Source organism: Carcharhinus amblyrhynchos, chromosome 7 (genome assembly GCF_965287045.1).
Source record: "Carcharhinus amblyrhynchos chromosome 7, sCarAmb.v2.hapA, whole genome shotgun sequence".
Taxonomy (NCBI): domain Eukaryota; kingdom Metazoa; phylum Chordata; class Chondrichthyes; order Carcharhiniformes; family Carcharhinidae; genus Carcharhinus; species Carcharhinus amblyrhynchos.
The window spans coordinates 13,298,890-13,324,773 of NC_137330.1; the positions used below are offsets into that span (position 1 = coordinate 13,298,890).

Sequence of the window (25,884 nt, forward strand, 5' to 3'; positions counted from 1 at the left end):
CTTTATTTTCCTCAAGTGCCTATCCAACTTTCTTTACAATCGGTTATTGTCTCTGCTTTCACCACCTAGATAGGCAATGAGTTTCAAACTTATCATGTGTTACGTAAAAACACTGTTCCTCACATACCCCACTTCTCTATATCTCTTCCCCAAAAAATCTTAAACTGTGTCCTCTAGTCCTTGTACCATCAGCTAGTAGTAACAGCTTTGATTTACCATATCTAAACTTGTCATAACCTTGTACACCTCAGTTAAATCCCCCCTCAATCTCAGCTCCAAGAAGAACATCCCCAGCTTCTCTAACCTAAAATTCCTAATCACTGGAACTGTTTAGGTAAATTTTCTCTGCACCCTCTCAAATGCCTTTACATCCTTCCTAAAGTGTGGCGGCCAGAACTGATATAACTCTCGAGTTGTGGCCTAACCAGAGCTTTACATAATTTCAAGCATATATTTTCTAGTTTTGTACTCAGTACCTCTTTTTAATGAAGTTATTTAGTACCTGATTAAGAAATTGTTGAACAGAGGAGGCAGGGAGTTGGGACAATGCTAGGTGCTCTAAAAGGAAAGATCTGACTTGCAATATTCAGCAAAGGGTCAATGTTGAAGCTTCAACCATTCATCACATTTAATGACAGCTTAAGGGCGCATCCAAATTTGCCAATGACACAAAGATAAGTGGCACTTAAGGTATGTGGATGAATAACACCTTATCCCCATAACCTCATGCATTTATCATGGTTCTAGTTTCTCCCACTAGTGGAAACATCCTCTCCACATCCACTCTATCCAGGCCTTGTAATATCCTGCCAGTTTGTGGAGAATGTGCAAACTCCACACAGTCACCCAAGGTTTTAATCGAACCCAGGTGCCGAACGCAGTAAGGTAACAGTGAAAACCCATTGTGTCACCACTTTGTCCCCAATACCACAGGGAAGTAACACAGTTGAGTTGACCATATGAGGGCCCAGGGGAGAGCAGCAAAGCTGATTGGTGATTGCAGGTAACATTTGCATAGGTGCAGTCTCTATGACCAGAAGGTGGGTTTCTGAGTGAAGTCAAGTGTCCAGGTGAGGCAGCAGAGCAGTGAAGGTGACTGGCAGTTGCAGGTAACATTTGCATAGGTGCAGTCACTGCGACCAGATGATGGTTTGTGGAAGAGCAACTGTGAAGGGACAGTTAAATCCCAAACCTTTCTACCTCCTGCTCTAACCAAAAAAAAGTCGTCAGGAAGACCACAAGCAAGAGAGAAATGAGTTGAGATTGTTGTTTTTTTACCTACAGAAGGGCTATATGACAGCTAGAGATGTGGGCAATTAGGGAGCAATCTAGTCTCCCTGACAACTTTATCTGCAGGAAGTTTGTCCAGCTGCAGCTCCTCAGACTGCATTGTTCGGTTGGAGAGGCAGGTGGATGCATTGTGGAGCATACAGGAGGCAGAGTGTGTGATGGACACTAGGTACAGGTAGGTTGTCACACTACAGGTTCGGACAGGTAGATGGATGACCACCAGGCGAGCCAGGCAGGAGTCTCTTGTGTCTATTCCCCCTTCAAACAGGTATGCCATTTTGGATACTGTTGAGGGGGATAGCCTATCAGGGAGAGATACCAGCAACAGCCAGGCCTTGACGCCACAGCTGTGGGACAGGATCGGGGAAAGAGCAAGTGAACAGTAGTAATAGGGGACTTGCCAGTTACAGGCACAGACAGGCATTTCTGTGGCTGCAATCAAAACTCCAGGATGGTGTGTTGCCTCCCTGATGCCAGGGTCAAGGATGACTCTGAGCAATTGCAGGACATTCTTAAGGGGGAGGGGTGAGCAGCCAGAGATTGTTGTACATATTCGTACCAACGACATACATAGGAAGAGGGTTGAGGTCCTTAAATGTGAATGTAGAGAGTTAGGCCGAAGGCTAAAGTGCAGGACCTCAAAGGTAGTAATTTTTGGACTACTACCAGTGCCACATACTAGTGAGCGTAGGAATAGGAAAATTAGGCAAATGAATGTGTAGCTTGAGAACGGGTGCAGGAGGCAGGGATTTAGATTTTTGGATCATTGGGAGCTTTTCTGCGCAAGGGCTGACCTGTTCAAGATGGATGGATTACATCTGAACTGAAGAGGGACTAACATCCTGGCGGGGAGATTTGCTAGAGTCACTCGGTAGAGTTTAAACTAGCTTGGTGGGGGTTGGGGTCCAAAGCAGTAGGAGAGAGAAGAGAAGTTTGAGGACTGCACAGAAGTTAAAGAGAGCACATTAATAGTAACAGCAATGTGAGTAATCCCAGTACCAGACAGATCAAGCAAAAGCAGAACAGAGAGCAAGGAAAGTCCAGATTAAACTGCATTTATTTCAATGCAAGAGGCCTGACGGGCAAGGCAGATGAACTCAGGGCATGGATGGGTACATGGGAATGGGATATTAAAGCAATTACTGAAACATGGCTAAGGGAAGGACAGGACCGGCAGCTCAATGTTCCAGGGTACAGATGCTATAGGAAAGATAGAACAGGAGGTAAGAGAGGAGGGGGAGTTGCACTTTTGATCAGGGAAAGCATCACGGCCGTACTGAAAGGGGATATATCCAGGGTTCAGCCACTGAGTCTATATGAGTAGAACTGAGGAATAAGAAAGGGGAAATCACTGATAGGGTTGTCCTATAGGCCTCCAGATAGGGAAATTGAGGAGCAAATATGTAAACAGATTACAGACAGCTCCAAGAAAAATAGGGTGGTAATAGTTGGAGATTTTAACTTTCCCAACATTGACTCGTTGGAGGGTTGGATGGAGAGAAATTTGTTGAGTGAAGAGTATTCAGGAGGAATTTCTCATACAGTATGTGGATGGCCTGACTAGAGAGGGGGCAAAACTTGACATTCTCTTGGGAAATAAGGAAGGGCAGGTGACATAAGTGTTAGTGAAGGATCACTTTGGGACCAGTGACCATAATTCTATTAGTTTTAAAGGTAGCTATGGAGAATGATAGGTCTGGCCCAAAAGTTAAAATTCTAAATTGGGGCAAGACCAATTTTGATGCTATCAGGCAGGAACTTTCAAAATTTAATTGAAGTTTGTGGGAAGGCAGAGGGACGTCTGGTAAGTGGCAGGCTTTCAAGTGTACTAACTAGGGTTCAGGGTAAGCACATTCCTCAGAGTTAAGGGCAAGGCTGGCAGAAGTAGGGAATCCTTGATGGCTCGGGACATTGAGGCCCTTGTCAAGAAGAAGAAAGTGGCACATGACATAGGCAGCTGGGATCAAGTGACTCCCTTGAAGAGTGTGGGGGGTGTAGCAGTAGAGTTGAGAGAGAAATCAGGAGGTCAAAAGGGGACATAAGATTGGATTCTCCTTTGCCTTATCTGCCAAACAAAGAGCTTCTACAAATACAAAGGGCAAAAGAGTAACAAGGGAGAGAGTAGGGCCTCTTAAGGATTAACAAGGTCATCTAAGTGCGGATCCACAGAGATGGGCGAGATCCTAAATGAATATTTCTCATCAGTATTTACTGTTGAGAAAAGCATGCATGCTAGGGAACTTGGGGAAATAAATGGTGATATCTTGAGAAGTGTGCATATTAGAGTGGTGGTGGTACTGGAAGTCTTAAAGCGCATCAAGGTAGAGAAATCCCCGGGACCTGATGAAGTGTATCCCAGGACATTGTGGGAGGCTAGGGAGGAAATTGCAGGTCCCCTAGTTGAGATATTTGAATCATCGATAGTCACTGGTGAGGTGCCTGATGATTGGAGAGTGGCAAATATTGTGCCTTTGTTTAAAAAGGGCTGCAGGGAAAAGCCTGGGAACTACAGGCTCGTGAGCCTCACATTTGTGGAGGGTAAGTTGTTGGAAGGTATTTTGAGAGACAGGATCTACAGGCATTTAGAGACACAAGGACTGATTAGGGACTATCAGAATGGCCGTGAGTAGAAAAATCATGTCTCACAAATTTGATTGGGTTTTTTGAAGGGATAACCAAGAAGGTAGATGGTACCGCATGGTAGATTGTTGCGCAAGGTTAAAATTCACGGGATCCAGGGTATGGTAGCTATATGGATACAAAATTAGCTTCTTGACAGAATATGAAGATGCCTGCGTTGGCAGTGTTCTTGACAGGAGCCAGAGGGTGGTTACAGAGAGTTGTTTTTCAAACTGGAGGCCTGTAACCAGTGGTGTGCCTCAGGGATCAGTGCTGGGTTGACTGTTATTTGTCATTAATGATTTGTATGAGAATGTAGGAGGCATGGTTAGTAAGTTTGCAGATGACACCAAGATTGGTGGCATAGTGGACAGTGAAGAAAGTTATCTCCAATTGCAACAGGATTTTGATCAATTGGGCCAATGGGCTGGCGAATGGCAGATGGAGTTTAATTTAGACAAATGCAGGGTGATGCATTTTGATAGACTAAACTAGGGCAGGACTTACTCAGTTAATGGTAGGGCACTGGGGAGAGTTACAGAACAACGAGATTTAGGAGTACATGTATCTTAGCTCCTTGAAAGTGGAGTCACAAGTGGACAGAGTGGTGAAGGCAGCATTCGACATGCTTGGTTGCATTGGTCAGAACACTGAATATAGGAGTTGAAACATCTTGTTGAAGTGGTACAAGACATTGTTAAGACCATACATGGAAAACTGCGTGCAATTCTGGTCACCCTTTTAAAGGATATTATTAAACTAGAAAGATTTACTGGGATGTTACTGGGATTTGATGGATTCAGTAATAAGGAGAGGCTGGATAGACTGGGGACTTTTTTCTCTGGACCGTAGGAAGTTGAGAGGTGATCTTATAGACATCTATAAAATAACGAGGGGCACAGATCAGCTAGATAGTCAGTATCTTTTCCCAAAGGTGGAAGAGTCTAAAACTAGACAGCATGGGTGTAAGGTAAGAGGGGAGACATACCAAAGTGTCCAGACGGGCAATTTTTTCACACTGAGTGGACTGTGCCTGGAACAAGCTGCCACAGGTAGTAGTAGAGGCGGGTACAATTTTGTCTTTTAAAAAGCAGTTAGATAGTTACATGGGTATGATGGGTACAGAGGGATATGGGCCAAATGCAGGCAATTGGGACTAGGTTAGGGGTTTTAAAAACAAAAGGATGGCATGGACAAGTTGGGCCAAAGGGCCTGTTTCCATGCTATATATCTCTATGACTCTGACTCAATATCCTTGAATACAAGTAGAAACCACGGCTGATCTTTCTCTAATCACAGATGTGGGCAATTATTGTATTCTTGCCTCTCCTTCAAAAAGATAAACCAACATAGATATGCCACAAATTAAATTTGGGACCTTCCTGGTAGTAAACACATTTAAACCTCGAAAGATGCCCTGTCATTCAAATGTTAAGCACCAGATACGTCAGCTGAAGCTCAGAGATAAAATAATTATCCAATAATACTTAATACCTCACACAAAAATAGGATATTATTTGTATCTCATAGCTGCATAATGATTACAACACCTTCAGTAAATAAAAAAATGCAATGAAAATTTTAGCAGCCTGTTAATTTCAAATAAGCGGCAAATTGATGCCCACAATTAAAAATCCACCTCCAAGAATGGCAGAAAAATTATGCTGATGTCACAAGTTATGCATCTAAATTTACAGTGCTGCAAACACATATCAGTGGGCAAGGAAGAGTGGCTCAGTTAATGAACTGATAGCTTTCTGAAGCACTAACTTTGACTTGCAATGGAGTGGGAAGATGCAAATTTGCACCCACGCTTTCCCACATGTTCAGTTTCAGCTGCAATACAAGGGACACAGCAGGGTACAGAATAGGGCAGAATACTGATTAACTGAGACTTTGTACATTAAATGCCATGCAGTATCTTGTTTTATAGATTATGGCTTTAGATTTTTTTCAGTGTTGATTTATGTTGTTTAGTCACATCTATTTCAACAAAGACAATTGTTGAATTGTTTATTTCAAATGTTTCTTTTAAAAAATCAGTTTTATTTGTAAACTATCTATAATTTGGGTGAGCATAAAAATGGTGCAAGGAATATTGCACAAGATTTGCTTTTCAAATGCTGTGAGATACATTTTCTGTAAAGTGACTGCATTCTCTGAAAGTTTGTTAATGAAATTATGCAGACAATATAATTTGCAACTCAACAGAAAATTCAGTTGTTGTTGAATGTGTGTTGATTTACTGCAGTTTTACTTTTCCATAATAAAATGTCCTACAATAAAATATCAGTTGCAAAATTTTCGTCATGTGTGTGGAACTTGATCTCTATTTGCATACTGCTTATGGCCTGGAGATGCTGAAAGATGCCCTCATAAAATATGGCGCTCGACTCATCAATCGACAATTCCAACGCGCCACAGCAGAAAACTGCACCAACCTCTTCATAAGGACAAGGCGGACAGAGTATCCTTCGTCATCCAGTACTTCCTCGGAGCGGAGAAGCTCCAGAGGAAGCTTTCTCCGGAGCCTTGAACATGTCATTGATTAAGACGAACATCTCGCCAAGGCCATCACCACACCCCCACTTCTTGCCTTCAAACAACTGCAGAACCTCAAACAGACTACCCAGCCTTCAGGAGAACGGTGACCACGACACCATGCAACCCTGCCACAGCAACCTCTGCAAGATGTGCTGGATTATCGACATGGATGCCATTATCTCACTTGAGAACACCATTCACTAGGTACACAGTACATACACTTGCAGCTCGGCCAACATTGTCTACCTGATAACACTGCAGGAAAGGATGTCCCGAGACATGGTACGTTAGGGATACCACGCAGACGCTACGACAGCGGATGAATGAACACCCCTCCACAATCACCAGGCAACAGTGTTCTCTTCCTGTTGGGGAACACTTCAGCGGTCATGGGCATTCAGCCTCTAATCTTCGGGTAAGCATTCTCCAAGGTGGCTTTCATGACACACAACAGCACAGAATCGCCGAGCAGAGACTGGAGCCAAGTTCAGCACACAAGGACGGCTTCAACCGGGATCTTGGGTTCATGTCACACCATCTGTAACCCCCACAACTTGCCTGAGCTTGCAAAATCTCACTAACTGTCCTGGCTGGACACAATACACATCTCTTTAACCTGTGCTTAACCCTCTCTCCACTCATATTGTCTGTACCTTTAAGACTTGATGATTTGTAAAGACTTGCATTCCAACTATTATTTTATAAATTGTTTGTGTCTTTATATGCCCTGTTTGTGAACTGAAATCCTGCTCACCTGACAAAGGAGCAGCGAGCGCTCTGAAAACTAGTGGTTTTTGCTCCCAAATGAACCTGTTGGACTTTAACCTGGTGTTGTGAGCCTTCTTACTGTGTGGGAGGAAACCAGAGCATCTAGAAAAGAGCATGCCTTTTCTTCATCCACTTTCATGTTCTTATTATGACTGTGTCACTGCTTAGCACAGGGCTTCATGTCATGGTCATCTTTTGACACTATAAACTTATTTAATCAAGTGTGCTGTGAGCTGCACACAAGACTGTAAATAATGGACACTGGATTAAAATACTTGTTTTACACCCTTGAAACGCAACTTAGAACTCTACAGTTAGAACAGAATCCCTACAGTACAGGAGGCGGCCATTTGGACCATCGAATCTGCACCAGCCACAATCCCACCAAGACCCTATTCCTGTAACCCCACATATTTAACCCTGACACTAGGGTCAATTTAGCATGGCCAATCAACCTAACACACATATCTTTGGTCTATGGGAGGAAATTGGAGCACCTGGAGGAAAGCCACACAGACACAGGGAGAACGTGCAAATACCACGCAGACTGTGATCCGAGGCCTGAACTCAACCCGGGCCCCTGGCTCTGTGAGGCAGCAGTGCTAACCACTGTGCTATTGTGCCACTCTTACGTTTCCTGTATGATTGGATGCAAGTAGTGCTGTTTTCAAGTACTTACGGTGCATTTCCACCCAATTCAAAAATGCTTAGATAAAACCAAGCTACATAAAGGAGAAATTAGGTCAGCTTACATGGAGAGACTGGTTTTAAGAGCATTTTAAAAGTTGGATAGGCTTAAGGAGAGAATTCCAGAGTTTAAAGCTGAGACAGCTGAATCCCTAACTGCCAGTGATGACACAAAGGAAATTGAGGATGCACAAGAGAAAGAGATCAAAATAAACTAGGCTTGTACTCGTTAGAGTTTAGAAGAATGAGGGGAGATCTCATTGAGACGTATAAGATGATGAATGGGATGGATAGGATAGAGGTGGAGAGACTCTTCCCGCTCAAAAAAGACAGTAGGACTAGGGGGCACAGCCTCAAGATAAAGGGGAGGCGGTTTAGAACGGAGTTGAGGAGGAACTTCTTCACTCAAAGGGTGGTGAATCTCTGGAATTCTCTGCCCGTTGAAGTGGTGGAGGCTGCCTCGCTAAATATTTTTAAGAAGCGGGTTGATGGGTTCTTGATAAGAGAGGGGATTAAGGGTTATGGGGAGAGAGCGGGAAAGTGGAACTGAGCCACAACAGATCAGCCATGATCTTATTGAATGGCGGGGCAGGCTCGAAGGGCTAGATGGCCTACTCCTGCTCCTATTTCTTATGTTCTTATGTTCTTATATTTCTAGAGGGTTGCAAGGTTGAAAAAGGGAAAGACCTTAGAGGGATTTGGAACTGCACAAAAAATTACTTTTGGGGTGTTGCTAAACCAAGAGCTGATGGGTGAATGGAGCTGCAGAATAAGTTAGAATACTGGAAACAGAGCTTTGAATGAAATCAAGTTTTGATGTTTCGGTTCATGACAATGACAACTGCAACATGTTCAATATGATTTAACATTTGTCAAATGTGAGTTAGAGTCATCCACCAAACTGAAATATTCAACTTCCAGTTGCTTCTAGTGATTTGTTCTTCCGCTAGTTCATTCAATCCAATAACCATTCTTTGATGTATCAGGTAATCTGACACAGATATAGCTACATAAAGAAGAAATTAGGTCAGCTTACTTGGAGAGACAGGTTTTAAGAGCATTTTAAAAATTGGATAGGCTCAAGGAGAGAATTCCAGTGTTTAAAGCTGAGACAGCTGAATCCCTGACTGCCAACAGTGACACACAAGACATCTGTATCTGTGTCAGAACACCTGATGCCACAGATGCACCTTCAACTGCTGTTGCTTTTTTGTAGCAGTGTCGGCAGGGCACCTAATTGCAACTTGTGTAGGGCAAATCTTTTGTTCACATTTTCAAAATTCAAAACCCAGTCAGTCTTAAAGATCTGAAATGCATTATAAATAAAATAAAGATTACAAGGACACAACTGTCACTTCCCGATGGATTACAATTTTTAACAATATGTTTATAGACAAGACATTTAGCTTCAGCTATCATTTCACGACCAGATTAGATCTTTTAAAAGTAAATTCTCCTGATAAAACACGATTTAATTATTCTTTCCTTATTTAGGAATTAATAAAATCCCTCGAATATAAACAGATTATACTGTCATCCAAATAATACCTTAAAGCAGTTAAATGTAGTATTCCTTCAATTACTGCCTAGATTAACAGATGTATTTGTTTTCATCTGTGTTAAGTGTCACGGTTTAACAAACAAGATGTTTCATCTCCAGAGGGAAATGAATTATTGGAAAATATGAACCCATGATTTCCCATGACAAAGGAAACTTCAATACAATTTTGGGACATTAACCAAGCCCCACTCTAGATCAGTTAAATTATTAAAGATTGAATATAGGTCGTTTCTGCTCTGTGGAACTCCTTGTCATACCACACATTGACTTATTCAATTACTCATGGGGATCTGAAATGTTTTTTTTAAGGACATACTTATACTTAAAGGAAGAATGTACTTTATATCTGTCAGCCTTCTCAAGAGTTAAGTAGTTAAGCACAGGCTCCAAAAAATGCTGTATTATATTAGATGCCTTACACATGTCCTATATGCAAAATCAGCACAACAAGTCAAGGAGTGCAAGGAACAGATCAGATGCTCGAGGGGTATATAAAGTGCAAGAAGCTACTCAAGAGGGAAATCAGGAAGGCTAAAAGACATGAGGTTGCTTTGGCAGACAGAGTGAAGGAAAATCCAAAGAGCTTCTATAGGTATGTTAGGAGCAAAAGGATAGTGAGGGATAAAATTGGTTCTCTTGAAGACCAGAGTGGTAGACTGTGTATGGAACCAAAAGAAATGGGGGAGATACTAAATGGGTTTTTTGCTTCCGTATTTACTGAGGAAATGGGCGTGGAGTCTACAGAAATAGGGCAAACAGGTAGGGAGGTCATGGAGCCTTTACAGATTAAAGGTGGTGGTGGTGCTGGCTGACTTGAGGCAAATCAGAGTGAATAAATCCCCAGGTCCAGACAGGGTATTCCCACGGACCTTGAGGGAGGCTAGTAGTGAACTTGCAGGGGCCCTGGCAGACGTATTTAAAATGTCAGTATGCACGGGGGTGGTGCAGACGTATTTAAAATGTCAGTATTCACGGGGGAGGTGCCGGATGATTGGAGGGTGGCTCATATTGTTCCGTTGTCCAAAAAAGGTTCGAAAAGAAATCCGGGAAATTATAGGCCAGTAAGTTTGACATCGGTGGTGGGCAAGTTATTGGAAAGTGTGATAAGGGATAGGATCTACAAATATTTGGATAGACAGGGACTTATTAGGGAGAGTCAACATGGCTTTGTGCGTGGTAGGCCATGTTTGAAAAGTGGATGAAGAAAAGGCAGTGGATGTTATCTACCTAGATTTTAGCAAGGCCTTTGATAAGGTCACTCATGGGAGGTTGGTAAGTAAGGTTCAGTTGCTAGGTATACATGGGGAGGTAGTAAATTGGATTAGACACCGGCTCAATGAAAGAAGCCAGAGAGTGGTTGTGGAGGACTGCTTCTCTGAGTGGAGGCCTGTGACTAATGGTGTGCCGCAGGATCAGTGTTGGGTCCGTTGTTGTCTGTCGTCTATATCAATGATCTGGATGATAATGTAGTAAATTGGATCAGCAAATTTGCTGATACAAAGATTGGAGGTGTAGTGGACAGTGAAGAAGATTTTCAAAGCTTGAAGAGGGATCTGGACCAACTAGAAAAATGGGCTGAAAAATGGCAAATGGAATTTAACGCAGACAAATGTGAGGCATTGCACTTTGGAAGGATAAACCAAAGTAGAATGTACAGGGTAAATGGTAGGACTCTGAAAAGTGCAGTTGAACAGAGGGATCTGGGAACAGGTACAGAATTCCCTAAAAGTGATGTCACAGGTGGATAGGGTTGTAAAGAGTGCTTTTGGTACATTGGCCTTTATAAATCGGAGTATCGAGTATAAAAGTTGGAGTGTTATGGTAAGATTGTAAGGCATTGCTGAGGCCGAATTTAGAATATTGTGTACAGTTTTGGTCACCTAGTTACAGGAAGGATGTAAACAAGGTTGAAAGAGTGCAGAGAAGGTTCACAAGGATGTTGCCGGGACTTGAGAAGCTGAGTTACAGAGAGAGATTGAACAGGTTAGGACTTTATTCCCTGGAGCATAGAAGAATGAGGGGAGATTTGATAGACGTGTATAAGATTTTGATGGGTATAGATAGCAGGCTTTTTCCACTAGGCTAGGGGAGAAAAAAACTAGAGGGCATGGGTTAAGGGTGAAAGGAGAAAAGTTTGAAGGGAATATTAGTGGGGCTTCTTCACGCAGAGAGTTGTGGGAGGAGTGTGGAATGAGCTGCCAGATAAAGTGGTAAATGCGGGGTCACTTTGAACATTTAAGAAAAACTTGGACAGGTACATGGATAAGAGGGGTGTGGAGGGATATGGTCCAAGTGCAGGTCAGTGGGACTAAGCAAAAAAATGGTACGGCAAAGACAAGGGCCAAAAGGCCTGTTTCTGAGCTGTAAATTTTCTATGATTTCTTTTCTATGGTAAGTCAATACTCAGGTCTCAAAGGTTTTCTGATCAATATCCAAATCCATTTTCATCCAACTGCTCAAGAATTTACAGTAACTTCCTCTAAAAATTCTTAAAGCGTGCAATTTCTCCACCCTACCTACCCGTGCAGTTCAGCATTCAATCTATCAGCAGTCGGCTGTGTCAAGGTTGAAAGATGAGGAAGAAACCAGAATGCCAAGTTTCTGTCAGGAAGCCACATACCAATCACAAATTTACTGTAAACTTTCCACCACAACCTTCACCATATGCCACATGTTCGTCTCTATTTCAATCTGAATAATGCTGCCTCTGCAGTATTGACCTGTTCCTCATTTGGCAGAGTTTAAAAGACTTGCAGAAAAGTCCCAATTATTTACAGTATGTTTTTATTTCAACCACCACAATATCCAATACTCAGCTTTGGCAGCTGTAATCAGAGAATTTCTAGAGAGGAAAAGTGCCCAATTAGTATACAGATAATCTTTGCTCAAATGCTCTTAAAAGTTGCTATACTCTATAGATGCAACCGCTTCTTTCCATCCCTTCTGCCTTGTCTGATTCCAAACTCCCTAAATCAACCTCAAGGTCAGTTGAGAATCTCTGCCACCCACACCCAAAGTCCAGCACAAATCAATGAATGTTTTTAATCTTTCTTTCTAATGTGTTATCTATTCCCCACAAAACAGCATCCATAAATTTTTTCACCAAAATATTTGTGCTGCTAGTCAATAAATTACAGCCTTCTTTAGTATGCAAAGCGGCACTGTGACACATCTGAGATTAGAGGTAGAAATTGCATAGCACTTGTTTTTCAGGTATAGCATAGCCAAAAATGACCAATTTAGTAATGGATAGCTGTACCCAATTTAAGAAGCCATTGGTACACATAGGATTATTATTGTTGATGTTGGCCAACCCACCAAAAAAAATGAAGGGAAATACTTCTGTAGCAAAGATAATATTGAGCAGAAGGGGTCCTGAACAGTCTTAAGGTGGATGTGGAAAAGATGTTTCCTCGTGGAGTGAGTCCCAAACTAGGTGCACATTATTAAAATTAGGTCTCAGCCTTTTAAGACAGAGATGAGGAGGATAAGAGGGTCATGCAACTTAGAATGCCTAGAGGTGAGCTTATTAGATATTTTTAAGGCGGAAATAGATTGCCCCTTGCCAAACAAGAATCTAAGATTATCAGAGATAGATGGGAAGTGGAATTAGAAACACAAACAGATCAGCAATGATCTTAATGAATGACAGTTCAGGCTCGAGGTGTCAAATGGCCTTCTTCATATTACTGTTCCTATTTCCTCTACATATAAGCAATAATTTGTTATCAAAAATCTATTACTTTAGCTGGTGGTGTTTTCCTTGAAAAATAAAAAACAATTTTAAACTTAAAAATCAGGGAGATATATATCTGGGGTGTGCAAAGATTCTTCAGTGAATCTCTAATAGGCAGAAAACAAAGGTATGATGGCTGCAACAGTTCATGAATGTCCAATTTATACTTTGCATTATAAACATTAGATCAATGTAAAAATGGATTATTACGAAATACCAGTTACTTTCAGACATTTCACAAGTGAAATACAAATTCACCTGAAGTAATTCATCTAAATTATGCCATGTGGGAGGTCGGGAAAGAGGCTGTGGAATGAGGCGTGCAAGAGAAAGGGGTGGGGGAGGCTGGCTGTGTGACACATACGCAAGAAAAAATTAAGAAGGACAAAATTGTAACCTAGTCATAATTCCTGTATTGATCCTTGAGAAATTAATGAATTGATGGCTAGATAGATGTGAAAAATATTCTTCATTCATGAAGTATAGAATCAACAGTTTCTATCCATCATGAGTAGAAACAGTGGAACCCTCAATGCAGAGCCTCAAGAACCATAAATTCAAAGTAATTTTTTTTTCCTGCCATATTTATGGTGACACTCACCAGCCATGTCTCATATTACTCATTTTCTGTATTCCAAAATATTAGTTTCTGAAAGTAAACCAAATATATTTCTGAATGTCAAATCAACTTTGCATCCTGACAATTGTTACTATTCGATACCAAGAGTAGGGCAGATGACAAGACTGCCACAAAGATTGCCAAGTCACAAAACTAAACAAAACTCTAGGAACAATTAGTACCCACCTGAGTGTGATTTCACATCTTCATTGGTTTATTTCATGGGTAAACAGCGTTTGATAGCCAAAGTCAGTGACAACATTAATTACAACTGCTAAATGGCTGCAATGGGACTAATTCATCAATCTCAAGTTTAGCAATTTGATTGCCATCAAACTCAACATGGCAGTCTCATGGACAGAACAAACCTTGATTAGATCTGGTGAAGATCAAGGTAAATTGCAGAACATTTTATGAATTGATAATCATAGAATCCCAACAGTGTAGCAAGGGGCGATTTGACCCATCATGTCTGCACCAACTCTGACAGATTTGATAGTAGTCATTCTAATGTTGTGAATCATCAATAATTTCTAGATTATCTCCAGTTTTCAGGATGCTGTGCCTTTCCCACTGTGTGCTTTTGTGCAAGGTAGGGAAGGGTGGTGCAGCATTCAAATTCCCGAACTTTGAAACATTCTAGTGGTAATAAGTGTCTACAATTAAGCATCCATGTTTTGCATATTAATTCCAGCTTGGAACATATACGTCTTCATTTCCTCACTCAAACTTTTCTTTCGCTATTTGTCACAACAGCCTGAATAAGACATTCATTTCATCATGGTATAAATACAAAGAAATCATAGCTCGAGAATGGATGTCGCTACAATTTACTACATTTACATAATCACTAACTGGAGGGTAGAAAAGCTAGGTCCCAACTTTGCCCTCTGACATTACAAACAACCGGTATAGAAAGAAAATTATCTCACTATACATTTATTTGAAGCCTGCTCTGAAGCTGCTTAAAATATCTAACCTAAACATTTACATGGCAAAGATACATGGACTTCATAAAAGGGACATAACATTCCATTTTGGATATTCAAAGGAAGTCTTCATAAGTCACAGTTCAATTCTATTTGCTGTGTTAGTTATTAAATGTTCAAACTTCTTTCCATTCCTCTTACCTGCTGGATTCAGCAGACTGGCCTCCATTTTGTGTGGAACTCTGGGAGGCAGTTTCATGGTTGCACGAAGCTGGTAAAATCTGCAAGGGAAAATGTACAAACACAGTATGTTAAAGGTGATCGTGCATACACTGCAATTAGAAATAATTCTGTAATTGTCACATAATTAAAGCATGTTAAAAATGCATTTGACCCTTAAATGCTTCAATCATAATTATCAATTTGTAAATCAAGGTAGTAGGCAACTCAACAATCAGGAAAGAAAGATGGTGTCAGTTCATCTAAAGAATTACTCCAACTGACAACCTTGTAATACATTTGTTCTGCAGTGCGTACTGTTACAACCATAAAAACTTGCATTTATATCATGGCTTTGCTTTAAAATTTCAGGAATTAAAGGGTTAAATTACAGGAATCTCACAAGGCACCGTGAGTAGCACAATCTGACAAGAAAGGCCAAAACCAAGCCAAAGGATGAGGCATTAAGCTAAGTGACCAAAAGACTGAAGAGAATTTACAATGCGTATCACCGAATGACATCAGGAAGAACCTGATTCTTCAAACCAAGGATAGTAAGAATCTAGAACTCTCTTCAATTGAAGATTTCAAAATAGAATATTGAAAGATTTTAGTTGGCAAAAGCTTTAAGGCTTACACAATCAAGATGGAACAATAAGAGTTAAAATACACATTAGCCAAGATCTATTTGAATGCTGAAACAGGCATGGAAGGTTGAATGGCCCCCTTCTGTTCATGATATGGAGATGCCAGCGTTGGACTGGGGTAAACATAGTAAGAAGTCTCACAACACCAGGTTAATTTGGTAGCACAAGCCACTAGTTTTCGGAGCGCTGCTCCTTCATCAAGCGAGTGGGAGTTCTGGTCACAAACAGGACATATAAAGACACAAATTCAATTTACAAAGTATTGTTTGGAATGCGAGTCATTACACGTAATCAAGTCTTAAAGGTACAGACAATGTGAGTGGAGGGAGGGTTAAGCACAGGTTAATGAGATGTGTATTGTCTCCAATCAAGACAGTGAGATTTTGCAAGCCGGGGTGGTGGTGAGGGGGGGGAAGAAGAAGAGAGAGAGAGAGAGAGAAGAAGCAGAAGAAGAGAGAGAGACGAAGAAGAAGAAGAAGGGAGAGAGAGGGAGGGAGGGAGGAGGTTTTACAGATAGTGTGACATGAACCAAGATCCTGGTTGAGGCCGTCCTCATCTGTACGAAACTTGGCTATCAGATCTGCTCAGCGACTCTTCATTGTGTCGTGAAGGCTGCCTTGGAGAACGCTTACCTGAAGATACAGGAAAGGATGTTCCTTGGCATGGTACATTGGGGCGACTGTGCCGATGCTACGACAACGGATGAATGAACACCGCTCGATAATCACCAGGCAAGAGTGTTCTCTTCTTATTCGGGAACGCTTCAGCGGTCACGGACATTTGGCCTCTGATCTTCAGGTAAGCGTTCTCCAACGTGGCCTTCACGACACACGACAACACAGAGTCGCTGAGCAGAGACTGACAGACAAGTTCTGTGCACGAGGACGGCCTCAACCGGGATCTTAGGTTCATGTCACACTATCTATAATTACTTTAACCTGGTGTTGTGAGACTTCTTACTGTGCCCATCCCAGTCTAACGCTGGCATTGCCACATCGTAGTGTTGTAGAGATCAGTTCCTGTTTCTTCATAACTACCTTATGTTAGAGGATATATCACAGCATGTTGTTACTCTTGAGCACACAATTATGATGTGGAAAACCTCTGCAAGACGTGCCGGATCACTGACACAGATGCCATCATCTCACATGAGAACACCATCCACGGTACATACTCTTGCCACTCGGCCAACAGCGTCTCCCTGATACGCTGCAGGAAAGGATGTCCCGACGCATGGTACATTGGGGAGACGATGCAGAAGATATGACAACAGATGAATGAATGCCGATTGACAATCACCAGGCAGAAGTGTTCTCTTCCTGATGGTGCACACTTCAGCAGTCACAGGTATTCAGCCACTGATCTTCGGGTAAGCATTCTCCAAGGCAGCCTTCACGACGCAAAATAATGCGGAATCGCTGAGCAGAAACTGATAGCCAAGTTCCGCACACAGGAGGACAGCCTCAACTGGAATCTTGGGTTCATGTCACACTATCTGTAACCCCCCATGACTTGCCTGGGCTTGCAAAATCTCACTAACTGTCCTGGCTGGAGATAATACACATCTCTTTAACCTGTGCCTGACCCTCTCTCCACTCACACTGTCTGTACCTTTCAGACTTGATTACCTGTAAAGACTCACATTCCAACCATTATCTTGTAAACTGAGTTTGTGTCTTTATATGCCCTGTTTCTGAACAGAACTCCCTACTTACCTGATGAAGGAGCAGCGCTCTGAAGGCGAGTGGCTTTTGCTACCAAATAAACCTGTTGGACTTCAACCTGGTGTTGTGAGACTTCTTACTGTCTTTCTGTTCATACACTCCTTAACTTCTAGGAAAAGGTTGGGGAAAAAGTTATATATTACTCAAATAAGAATCAGTTTGGGTCTGAATTCCAATGCCTTCAGCCTTGGTGCTGTTAATGATGATTTAGCCACCCTATAGGTTTCTAGGAGTGCCCTAATGGTGAGAGAGGGAAAGAATTAGGGAGCTTTATGCAAAGCATTTCATAGCAGTGATTTAAGCAGTTTGGGATGCACAAGAGGTCAGAACCATAGAAACAAAGTCCACAGGAGTGGGGACATCTAGAAGAGGTTTCAGAGATGGAGTAGGCTGAGCACAGAAACATTTGAACCCAAGGATTATCCTTGGATCCAAAGAGAATGCAAGTCAGCGCGCAAAGGGGTGATGGCAGAATGGGTCTCAGTGCAAGTTAGTAAACAGGAATCAGGTTTTCCAAGGAAATCAAGTTCATGGAACATTAGATGGTCAGTCAATCAGGAAAACATTGAATAGCTACACATGGAGCTAACAAAAGCATGCAGAATGGGTTGAGATACGGGCTAAATCTGACAATTTTCAGGAAGTGGAAATATGCTAGGATATATGGAGAGAAATGGAATAAAAAACAAAAATACACTAGATAAGCACCACTAAATAACATGGCTTCCCAACCATTATTTGTGAATTGAAATACCATGTTTACTGCTGAGGCTCTAGTATATCCAGTTTCTGTACTTTAGCCAAATATTGCTGGTGAATCCTCAATTTGGAAATCAAACTTACCAAGTTTAAACATCCATGTAATATAATTTTTCAGAGATACTTGTGGGCAAACCAATCTAATCCTTAAATCTGAAATACTCCCTTTGGATATTTTAAACAGGAAGTGTGTGAATTTCCTTTATGCATCATGTAACAACATCAGCTGGTCATCCTCGCTAATAAATTGTAAACATTCCATTTCAAGATTCTATGAGACCACAGAAGAGACTTGGACTACAAGTGAGAAAGCTGGGGAGGATTCATAGGTCCAGTTGAGTGGACCAACTGTTTGGATTTGTAATAATGAGTCAGCCTATAGATTTTTCTGTCAATAAAAACAAATAGAACTTAAAGTCTGTATTTTTCTTGATGCTCCAAATGTTTGTCGACAGAGATAGTGGCTGCACGCACATGCACATTCCTGCCTAGAATCATCCCAGAATAGGTACACATTTAACACAGAAGGGGCTCAATGGCTTCACTAGAAGATGAGAATTTCTGATGAATTTATTAAGTTTTTTACACTTTCTACACCAAGTGATTTTAGGGATAAACATTTTTTCAGAAAACCAGTGCACAATTTTTGATCCCCTCCAACAAAAGGCAGACACTCATCTGCAGATGGAAGAGGAGATGGGGATGTTGGAGCTGCACTTAGCACAAGAGGTTATTGCAGAAGGTAAGGGGGCATGGAGTTGGGGGTAGGGTGTTAGTGTGGATACAGGATTGGTTGTCAAATAGGAGGCAGAGAGTGGGGGTCAATGGGTGCTATTCGGATTGGCGGTTGGTGACTAGTGGAGTGCCCCAGGGGTCGGTGCTGGGGCCTCAGCTATTTACCATTTATATAGATGATCTGGAGGAGGGAACCGAGTGTATGGTGTCGAAATTTGCTGATGACACCAAGATTGGTGGAACGGCAAATTGCGCGGAGGGTGTGGAGAGTCTGCAGAAGGATCTAGATAGGCTGGGTGAATGGGCCAGGAAATGGCAAATGGAATTTAACGTTGGCAAGTGCGAGGTGGTCCACTTTGGTAGGAATAATGGTAGGAAGGACTATTACTTACGTGGCGAAAAACTGCAGCAGGCGACGGTGCAGAGGGACCTCGGGGTCCTTGTGCATGAGTCGCAAAAACCCAGCCTGCAGGTGCAGCAGGTGGTCAGGAAGGCGAATGGGATGCTGGCCTTCATCGCGAGGGGGATTGAATATAAAAGTAGGGAGGTCTTGCTGCGGCTGTATAGGGCATTGGTGAGGCCGCAGCTGGAGTACTGTGTGCAGTTTTGGGCGCTGCACTTACGCAAGGATATTTTGGCCTTGGAGGGAGTGCAGAGGAGGTTTACTAGGCTGATACTGGAGTTGAGGGGGTTGAGCTATGAGGAGAGGCTGAATAAACTAGGCTTGTACTCGTTAGAGTTTAGAAGAATGAGGGGAGATCTCATTGAGACGTATAAGATGATGAATGGGATGGATAGGATAGAGGTGGAGAGACTCTTCCCACTCAGAAAGGACACTAGGACTAGGGGGCACAGCCTCAAGATAAAAGGGGGGGCGGTTTAGAACGGAGTTGAGGAGGAACTTCTTCACTCAAAGGGTGGTGAATCTCTGGAATTCTCTGCCCGTTGAGGCGGTGGAGGCTGCCTCGCTAAATATTTTTGCGGGTTGATGGGTTTTTGATAAGCGAGGGGATTAAGGGTTATGGGGAGAGGGCGGGAACGTGGAACTGAGCCACAACAGAACAGCCATGATCTTATTGAATGGCGGGGCAGGCTCGAAGGGCTAGATGGCCTACTCCTGCTCCTATTTCTTATGTTCTAATGTTCTTAGCCAGGGAAGTGGAGAGTATTCTATCACACTCACGACTTGTGCCTTGTAGACGGTGAGTCAAGAGGTGAATTAAGTCACAAAAGCCTCTGACTTGCTCGTGTAGCCTCGGTATTAATACGGCTGTTCCAATTCAGTTTTCTGGTCATCAGTAACCCTCCAGAATGTTGATAGTGGGGGACACAGCGATGGTAACACCATTAAACATGAAGGGCACATGGTTAGAATTTTTGTTGGAGATGGTCATTACCTGCATGGTTTGGAACGTTACTTAACTCAATCTCCTTTTGAGGCAGAGAATTCCAAAGTCTCAAAACACTCAGAGAAAAAGATTTTTCTGAGTGTTTTGAGACTTTGGAATTCTACTTTTTCTCTGTCCCGAATGGGTGACTCCTTATTTTAGTGCATTTTCTAGAGATCTGGGAGAGTTTTAGATGTTACAGAGATTGGTTCAGTTCCCGACCTGGCCTAAGATAAGAATTTTAAAATTTGCTCCGTCATTGCTGCAGGAGCAATCGATAAACTTGGCACTGCACCTCCTTACAAGTTTCAGATTTAAAATGCAGCATGACAACGATCTGAGCTAGACTTCTACGTCGCTGTGCCTGCATGTGAATACTTTCATGGTAATGGGATAAGGATCATTAGAACTCAAACTTATTAAAACAAAAAGGAAACAATTTTATTAAATTCTTCAACAACCTAAGCAAAAAAATGGAGTGGGGGAGCTTGGGAAAGAGAGGCAGGAGATAGGAAGAAAGCCTGAGAGAGAACAGTGGAAGATAGACAGCTAGAGTCTGGGAGAAAATAGTATTGGATTTTCCATTTTTAGACACAAATTTCCTTAAACTGACTTTAGAATTTACAGTGGAAATGCTTGCATGTTTGTGATATTCAGGCAACCATGCTAAAGCTACAAAATGAACTTTAATCATATCCTATTGTAAACAATGGAATAGAAATTCTTTAAAAAGATGATCTCACACTACTTCAAAGTGGAAATGAACAGCAACAGTCAGGAATTCCATTTCAATCCTAACCAATCCTAATATCAGTTGTCAAGCTCCAGGGCAAAGTCTGACAACACCAGGTTTAAGTCCAACTGATTTATTTGATAGTAAACTCACAAGCTTTCGGGGTTTGTCCCTTCGTCAGGTGAATGGAGAGTTCAGGCCACAGAGCATATAAAGCACAGACAGTTTACAGATTACTGATTAGAATGCGAATGTTACAGATAGTGTAACCCCTGTGACTTGCCTGGGTTTGCAAAACCTCACTTACTGTACTGTCTGGAGACAATACACATCTCTTTAACCTGTGATCAGTGCTCCTTCCACTCACATTGTTGGCCACTTTAGGACTTGAACAGCAGGTTAGGTGTAAAGATTTGCATTCTAATCAGTAATCTCTAAACTGTCTGTGCTTTATATGCTCTGTCTGAGGCCAGAACTCTCCATTCACCTGACGAAGAGACAAACCCCGAAAGCTTGTGAGTTTACTATCAAATAAATCAGTTGGACTTAAACCTGGTGTTGTCAGACTTTTTACTGTGTTCACCCCAGTCCAATGCCGGCATATCCACATGATGCTCCAGGGCATCAGCCACAATAGGTATTACTATGGTTTTACTAGCCTTGTATCTGCCAGTCCATCGTGACACATCCATATCTTGTCAGAATTATTGCTTAAACTCTGATTACATTATTTTCCTATCCAAATGTTTGTTTCAACTGCATTTTAATGTATTATCTCAATTGCAATGAAGTTCATTTATAAACGTCACATTATGGGAGTCTAGCTTTGATTAAAACTTAAGTATAATTGGAATAATCAAAAAGAGAATTTTGCTTTGATGTGTACAATGTTATATGTGTATTCTATAAAATAGGAAAGTAATTCCTTTATTCCAACATTCATATCAGGTCAAATCGCTTCATTCCATCTCATAAGATTGTGTGGTGTGGCTTAGTAGCACCACTCTGCCGTGGCTATTTCTACCACATTTGCTGTAGGAAAAGACACAGGAAGACACTGGACTGAGAAGATGCCTGGTATTCAACCTGGGCCATAGCTCCTTGTCTGTGAGGTTGTTCATCACATGATTAAAAAAAAGCAGACTGAGCTATTCACCCCAGTCAAGTGATATTATTTGTTCAACAAAGTCATAGTCACATTTACCCAATGTTTGGACACTGGCTGTGTGTTCTGGGCTAATAATGTTTCAGCCATTATGGATTAAAAGGAATTGAAAAGAATGTCTGGGAGACCATTGTCTTAATAGATATTCCATTTCTGCTGGCCAGCCTGGATTATCAAACACAAATTGCGTTCTTCAGATAGCTCCCTTTGGAGTTATTAGTAGCTCCTGAGAGATAACAAGTTTCTAAAACCACAAAGTGGCTTCTTTTCTTCTGGGGTCACAGAACAACACTGCCATTCTGTGACCCCCAATCATTTGAAGGATCTTTGTTCAGTTTTTCAAGTTTTAGCAACAGCTAGAAGGCTAAGGACTAAAACAGTGAGAGATCTTGGTCCCTCTCTCTCTCACTCAGGATGCAGGCTTGGGGGGAGGGAGGGTGTGTGTGTGCGCGCCCGCATGCACGCACTTGCTTCACGACACAACATTCTGCCGCAACTCAGTGATTGGAAGCCAATAGTATACAGCATATCAAATCAATTTTAAACTTAATGCTAAAATCTTTCCAGTATTGAAAAAAATACTTATTTGTGTCAGAAAAGAGGCAAGCGTTGAAAAAAGTATATCTAAAACAAATACCATCACTCTTGTGTAAAAAAGGGCACAAGTCAAATAACAGACACTGTACTTGACTGCCAACGTGTGACCCTCTCTAAACTGACAAAAAAATCCCAAAACCGTAACATCTTTTCAAAATAAAAGCATAATGTAAAACCTTGCATTGCACGCCCCCCCCCCCCCCCACGCCCCCAATGCCTTCCCCCCATCCTCCTTTGGCTGCAATGTTAACAAGGTATTTATTTATATATTAGAAATTAGTAGGTTTAATGGCAAGAAACATTAGATGTGTAAATTTCAGTTTCTCATGCTGGATCACAGATGGAACTTCCATATCACAAATGAAATAGTTCATTTGTTGAGCAGAGGGTTTTTATTTCCCCAGAGTAACTAGGAGCATTAACAAAGCAGTAACTAACAAAATAATTACAAAATGCAGAACATCCACAATGTCACATACATTCAAGTCAATTTTTCCATGTACTATGATATGATCCCATAAAACTAATCACTTTCCCAGGAGAAGACCATGAAGAAAACAGCAGGAAGTTAATTAATTTATTTTTCCAATCGCTAAAGAAAAGCCTGCAAATATTGGAAAGCTGTACTTCAATATAAACAAGTACTCAAATATAAAATGTACAATAAATATAACAGGTAACAAAATCTAGACAAATGCAACGGTTTGGAGAATGGCTACTTAAACATTTAAAAGTCTTAAGCTGGAATAAAAATAGCAGAAGTGTGGTTGTGTGAAGCTGCAAGAATCTATGATTCTAAGTGCTGAAGTAGAGCAAATCAGAGAAGATTGACAAGAAGGTCTACAGATAACGAACAGAATTTTGAATGCAATGTCAAGTTGGTGGGTGCAGCTGTAGAAGTCAAACAAAGGGGCAAGCGCAGATAATGGTTTCACCAATAGTGGGACTCACTCATGGTAGAAATAATAATCTTGCTGAGTTGGAAGCAAGAGCTTCTGATGATGAGTCAGGTTAAAGCTGATCGGAGAGTCTGCGATAAAGCATGAGGAGGTAACTACATAGTAAAATGCTAAAAAGTTATCTATAAACTGAAAAACGTCAGCTTTAGATTGTTGCAGATGCGATACGGAGAATGAATTTTAACTATCCAATATAACTGTCACGGCAGTCATTAAATGCCTGAATTATAATAGTCAATGAAATGGGCATATTAGTAAATGATACGAAGCAGACCACTTGCTTAATGAAGAATAATTTTAGATTGTGGGAGAGTTACAACTCTCCTCCCTCCCCAACATTCAACCCGCTCTAAATTGATTTTCTCCAATCTAACAAAAAAATATAAAAATTATGTCACATTAACCTAAAATCTTATGACTCTGGTAAATTTACCTTCTGATTTTTATTTAATACAGCATCTTACATCAATTGCATAGTTTCTGACTTTTTGAACTAGCCATAACAGGGAGAGGGAGCTCAGACTCAATTTAACAGACAAGGACAAAAAAAAAGGGAATGGCATTTCAATCAGTACGAAAGCAAAACACTGCAAATGCTGAAATATACTCAGATCAGGAATTATCTGTAGAACAGGAACAGACTTAACATTTCAGACCTGTCATCTTTCAACGGATATGATTCGGAGTTCTATCATATAAAATTAATTATTTCTAGTCATAATTGTGGAACTAGTTGAAAATTATCTAGTAAAGGAATCATACAAACTGCTTTGCTGAATAGCAACAATTACTCTTGCAAAGCCCAGTGAGAATACTGCGCAACATTTCTCTGACAACGAAAAAAAAATCAAAATAGGGCCGAGTTTTACAACTGAAATTAAACAACTTTGACACAACTGAACTCAAAAGTTTAACAAAACTCTGATTTACATAGCTAGAAGTTCAAAATCATTTGCAAATAAATGCAGTAAGCATCTCAATCGATTGTACTGTCAGAAAGATGAGTCAGTCCATTTACCCTAACTATTCGCAAGCTAGCCTTCTTCACTTTACATTCACTTAACCACTTACTTCAATTCAGGGCTGTGGGGAATCGGAGTCTGTCCCGACAGACACTGGGCATTAGGCAGGGTACATCCAGGATGGAATGCTGAGGGACAATTTACCCTCCACCTAACCTGCACATCTTTGGACTGTGGGAGAAAACTACAGCACTCAGAGGGAACCCACAGACACACAAGGACTGCACACAGACAAGACATCCAAGGCTGGAATTGAACCCGGAGCCATCGGGATGTGATGCAGTAGTGCTAACCACTGTGCTATTGTGCTCTCCACAAGCTAGCCTGATTAACTTTAACTTCTAGAATGGAAACAGAGTTCATAAAGTAAGCCATCGCAAATTACAAATCACCTCCAAACAGACTAGAGGCATGACCAGGCGTAAGGATTTTTTAATCTTTTATTCTCTATAAGCATTGTTGGAAAGGCTAGCATTTGTTACCCATCCCTACTGCCCATTAAGTGATGAACCACCTTCGTAAACCACTGCAGTTTGTGTGATGTAGGTGCACTCTATGACCATATAACAAGAACGGCAATATCAACTCTGTTTTCTGTCCCTTAACCAATCCTCAATCCATGCCAGTACATTATCCCCAATTTCATGAGCTCTGATTGTGCTTACTAACCCCATGTGGGGCCTTATCGAAAGCCTTTGAAAAATCCAAATATGTCCATCCAGTGGCTGCCCTTCATTTATTCTGCTAGTTATACTCGCAGAAAAGATTAGTCAAACATGATTTTCCTTTCATAAATTCACGTTGACTCTGCACAATCCTACCATTATTTCTAAGTGTCCAGTTATCACACCCTTGTAAATAGCATTTTCGCTACTAGGCTAACTAACATGTGTAATTCCTCGTTTCCTCTTTCCCTCTTTTCTTAAACAGTGGGGTTGCATTTGCTACCTTCCAATCTGAAGGAACCATTTCAAGATTGTAGAATTTTGGAAGAGGACCATCAATCCACCCACTATCTCTACAGCCACCTCTTCCAACACTCTGACATGTAAGATCATTAGATTCAGGAACTTTATCAACATTCAGTCCCATTAATTTCTCTAGTCACACTTTTTCATTAATACTAATTTTATTCATTCCTCGCTCTCACTCATGCTTTGGGTCTCTGCATTCCTGTGAGACT

At 41.4% G+C, this 25,884-nt stretch overlaps 1 protein-coding gene across 6 annotated transcripts in view; it reads right to left on the reverse strand.

Moving 5' to 3' along the window:
• Nucleotides 1–25,884, reverse strand: part of fam135a (family with sequence similarity 135 member A) — a 193,127-nt gene that overhangs the window by 139,183 nt on the left and 28,060 nt on the right. For 5 of the 6 annotated variants that reach the window (XM_080191972.1, XM_080191973.1, XM_080191971.1 and 2 more), the window contains one exon: nt 14,955–15,034. In XM_080191972.1, coding sequence (XP_080048098.1) covers nt 14,955–15,034 — 80 coding nt within the window. Of the gene's footprint in view, nt 1–14,954; nt 15,035–15,609; nt 15,667–25,884 lie in introns of those variants that run through there. The other variant, XM_080191974.1, reaches the window with a different exon arrangement.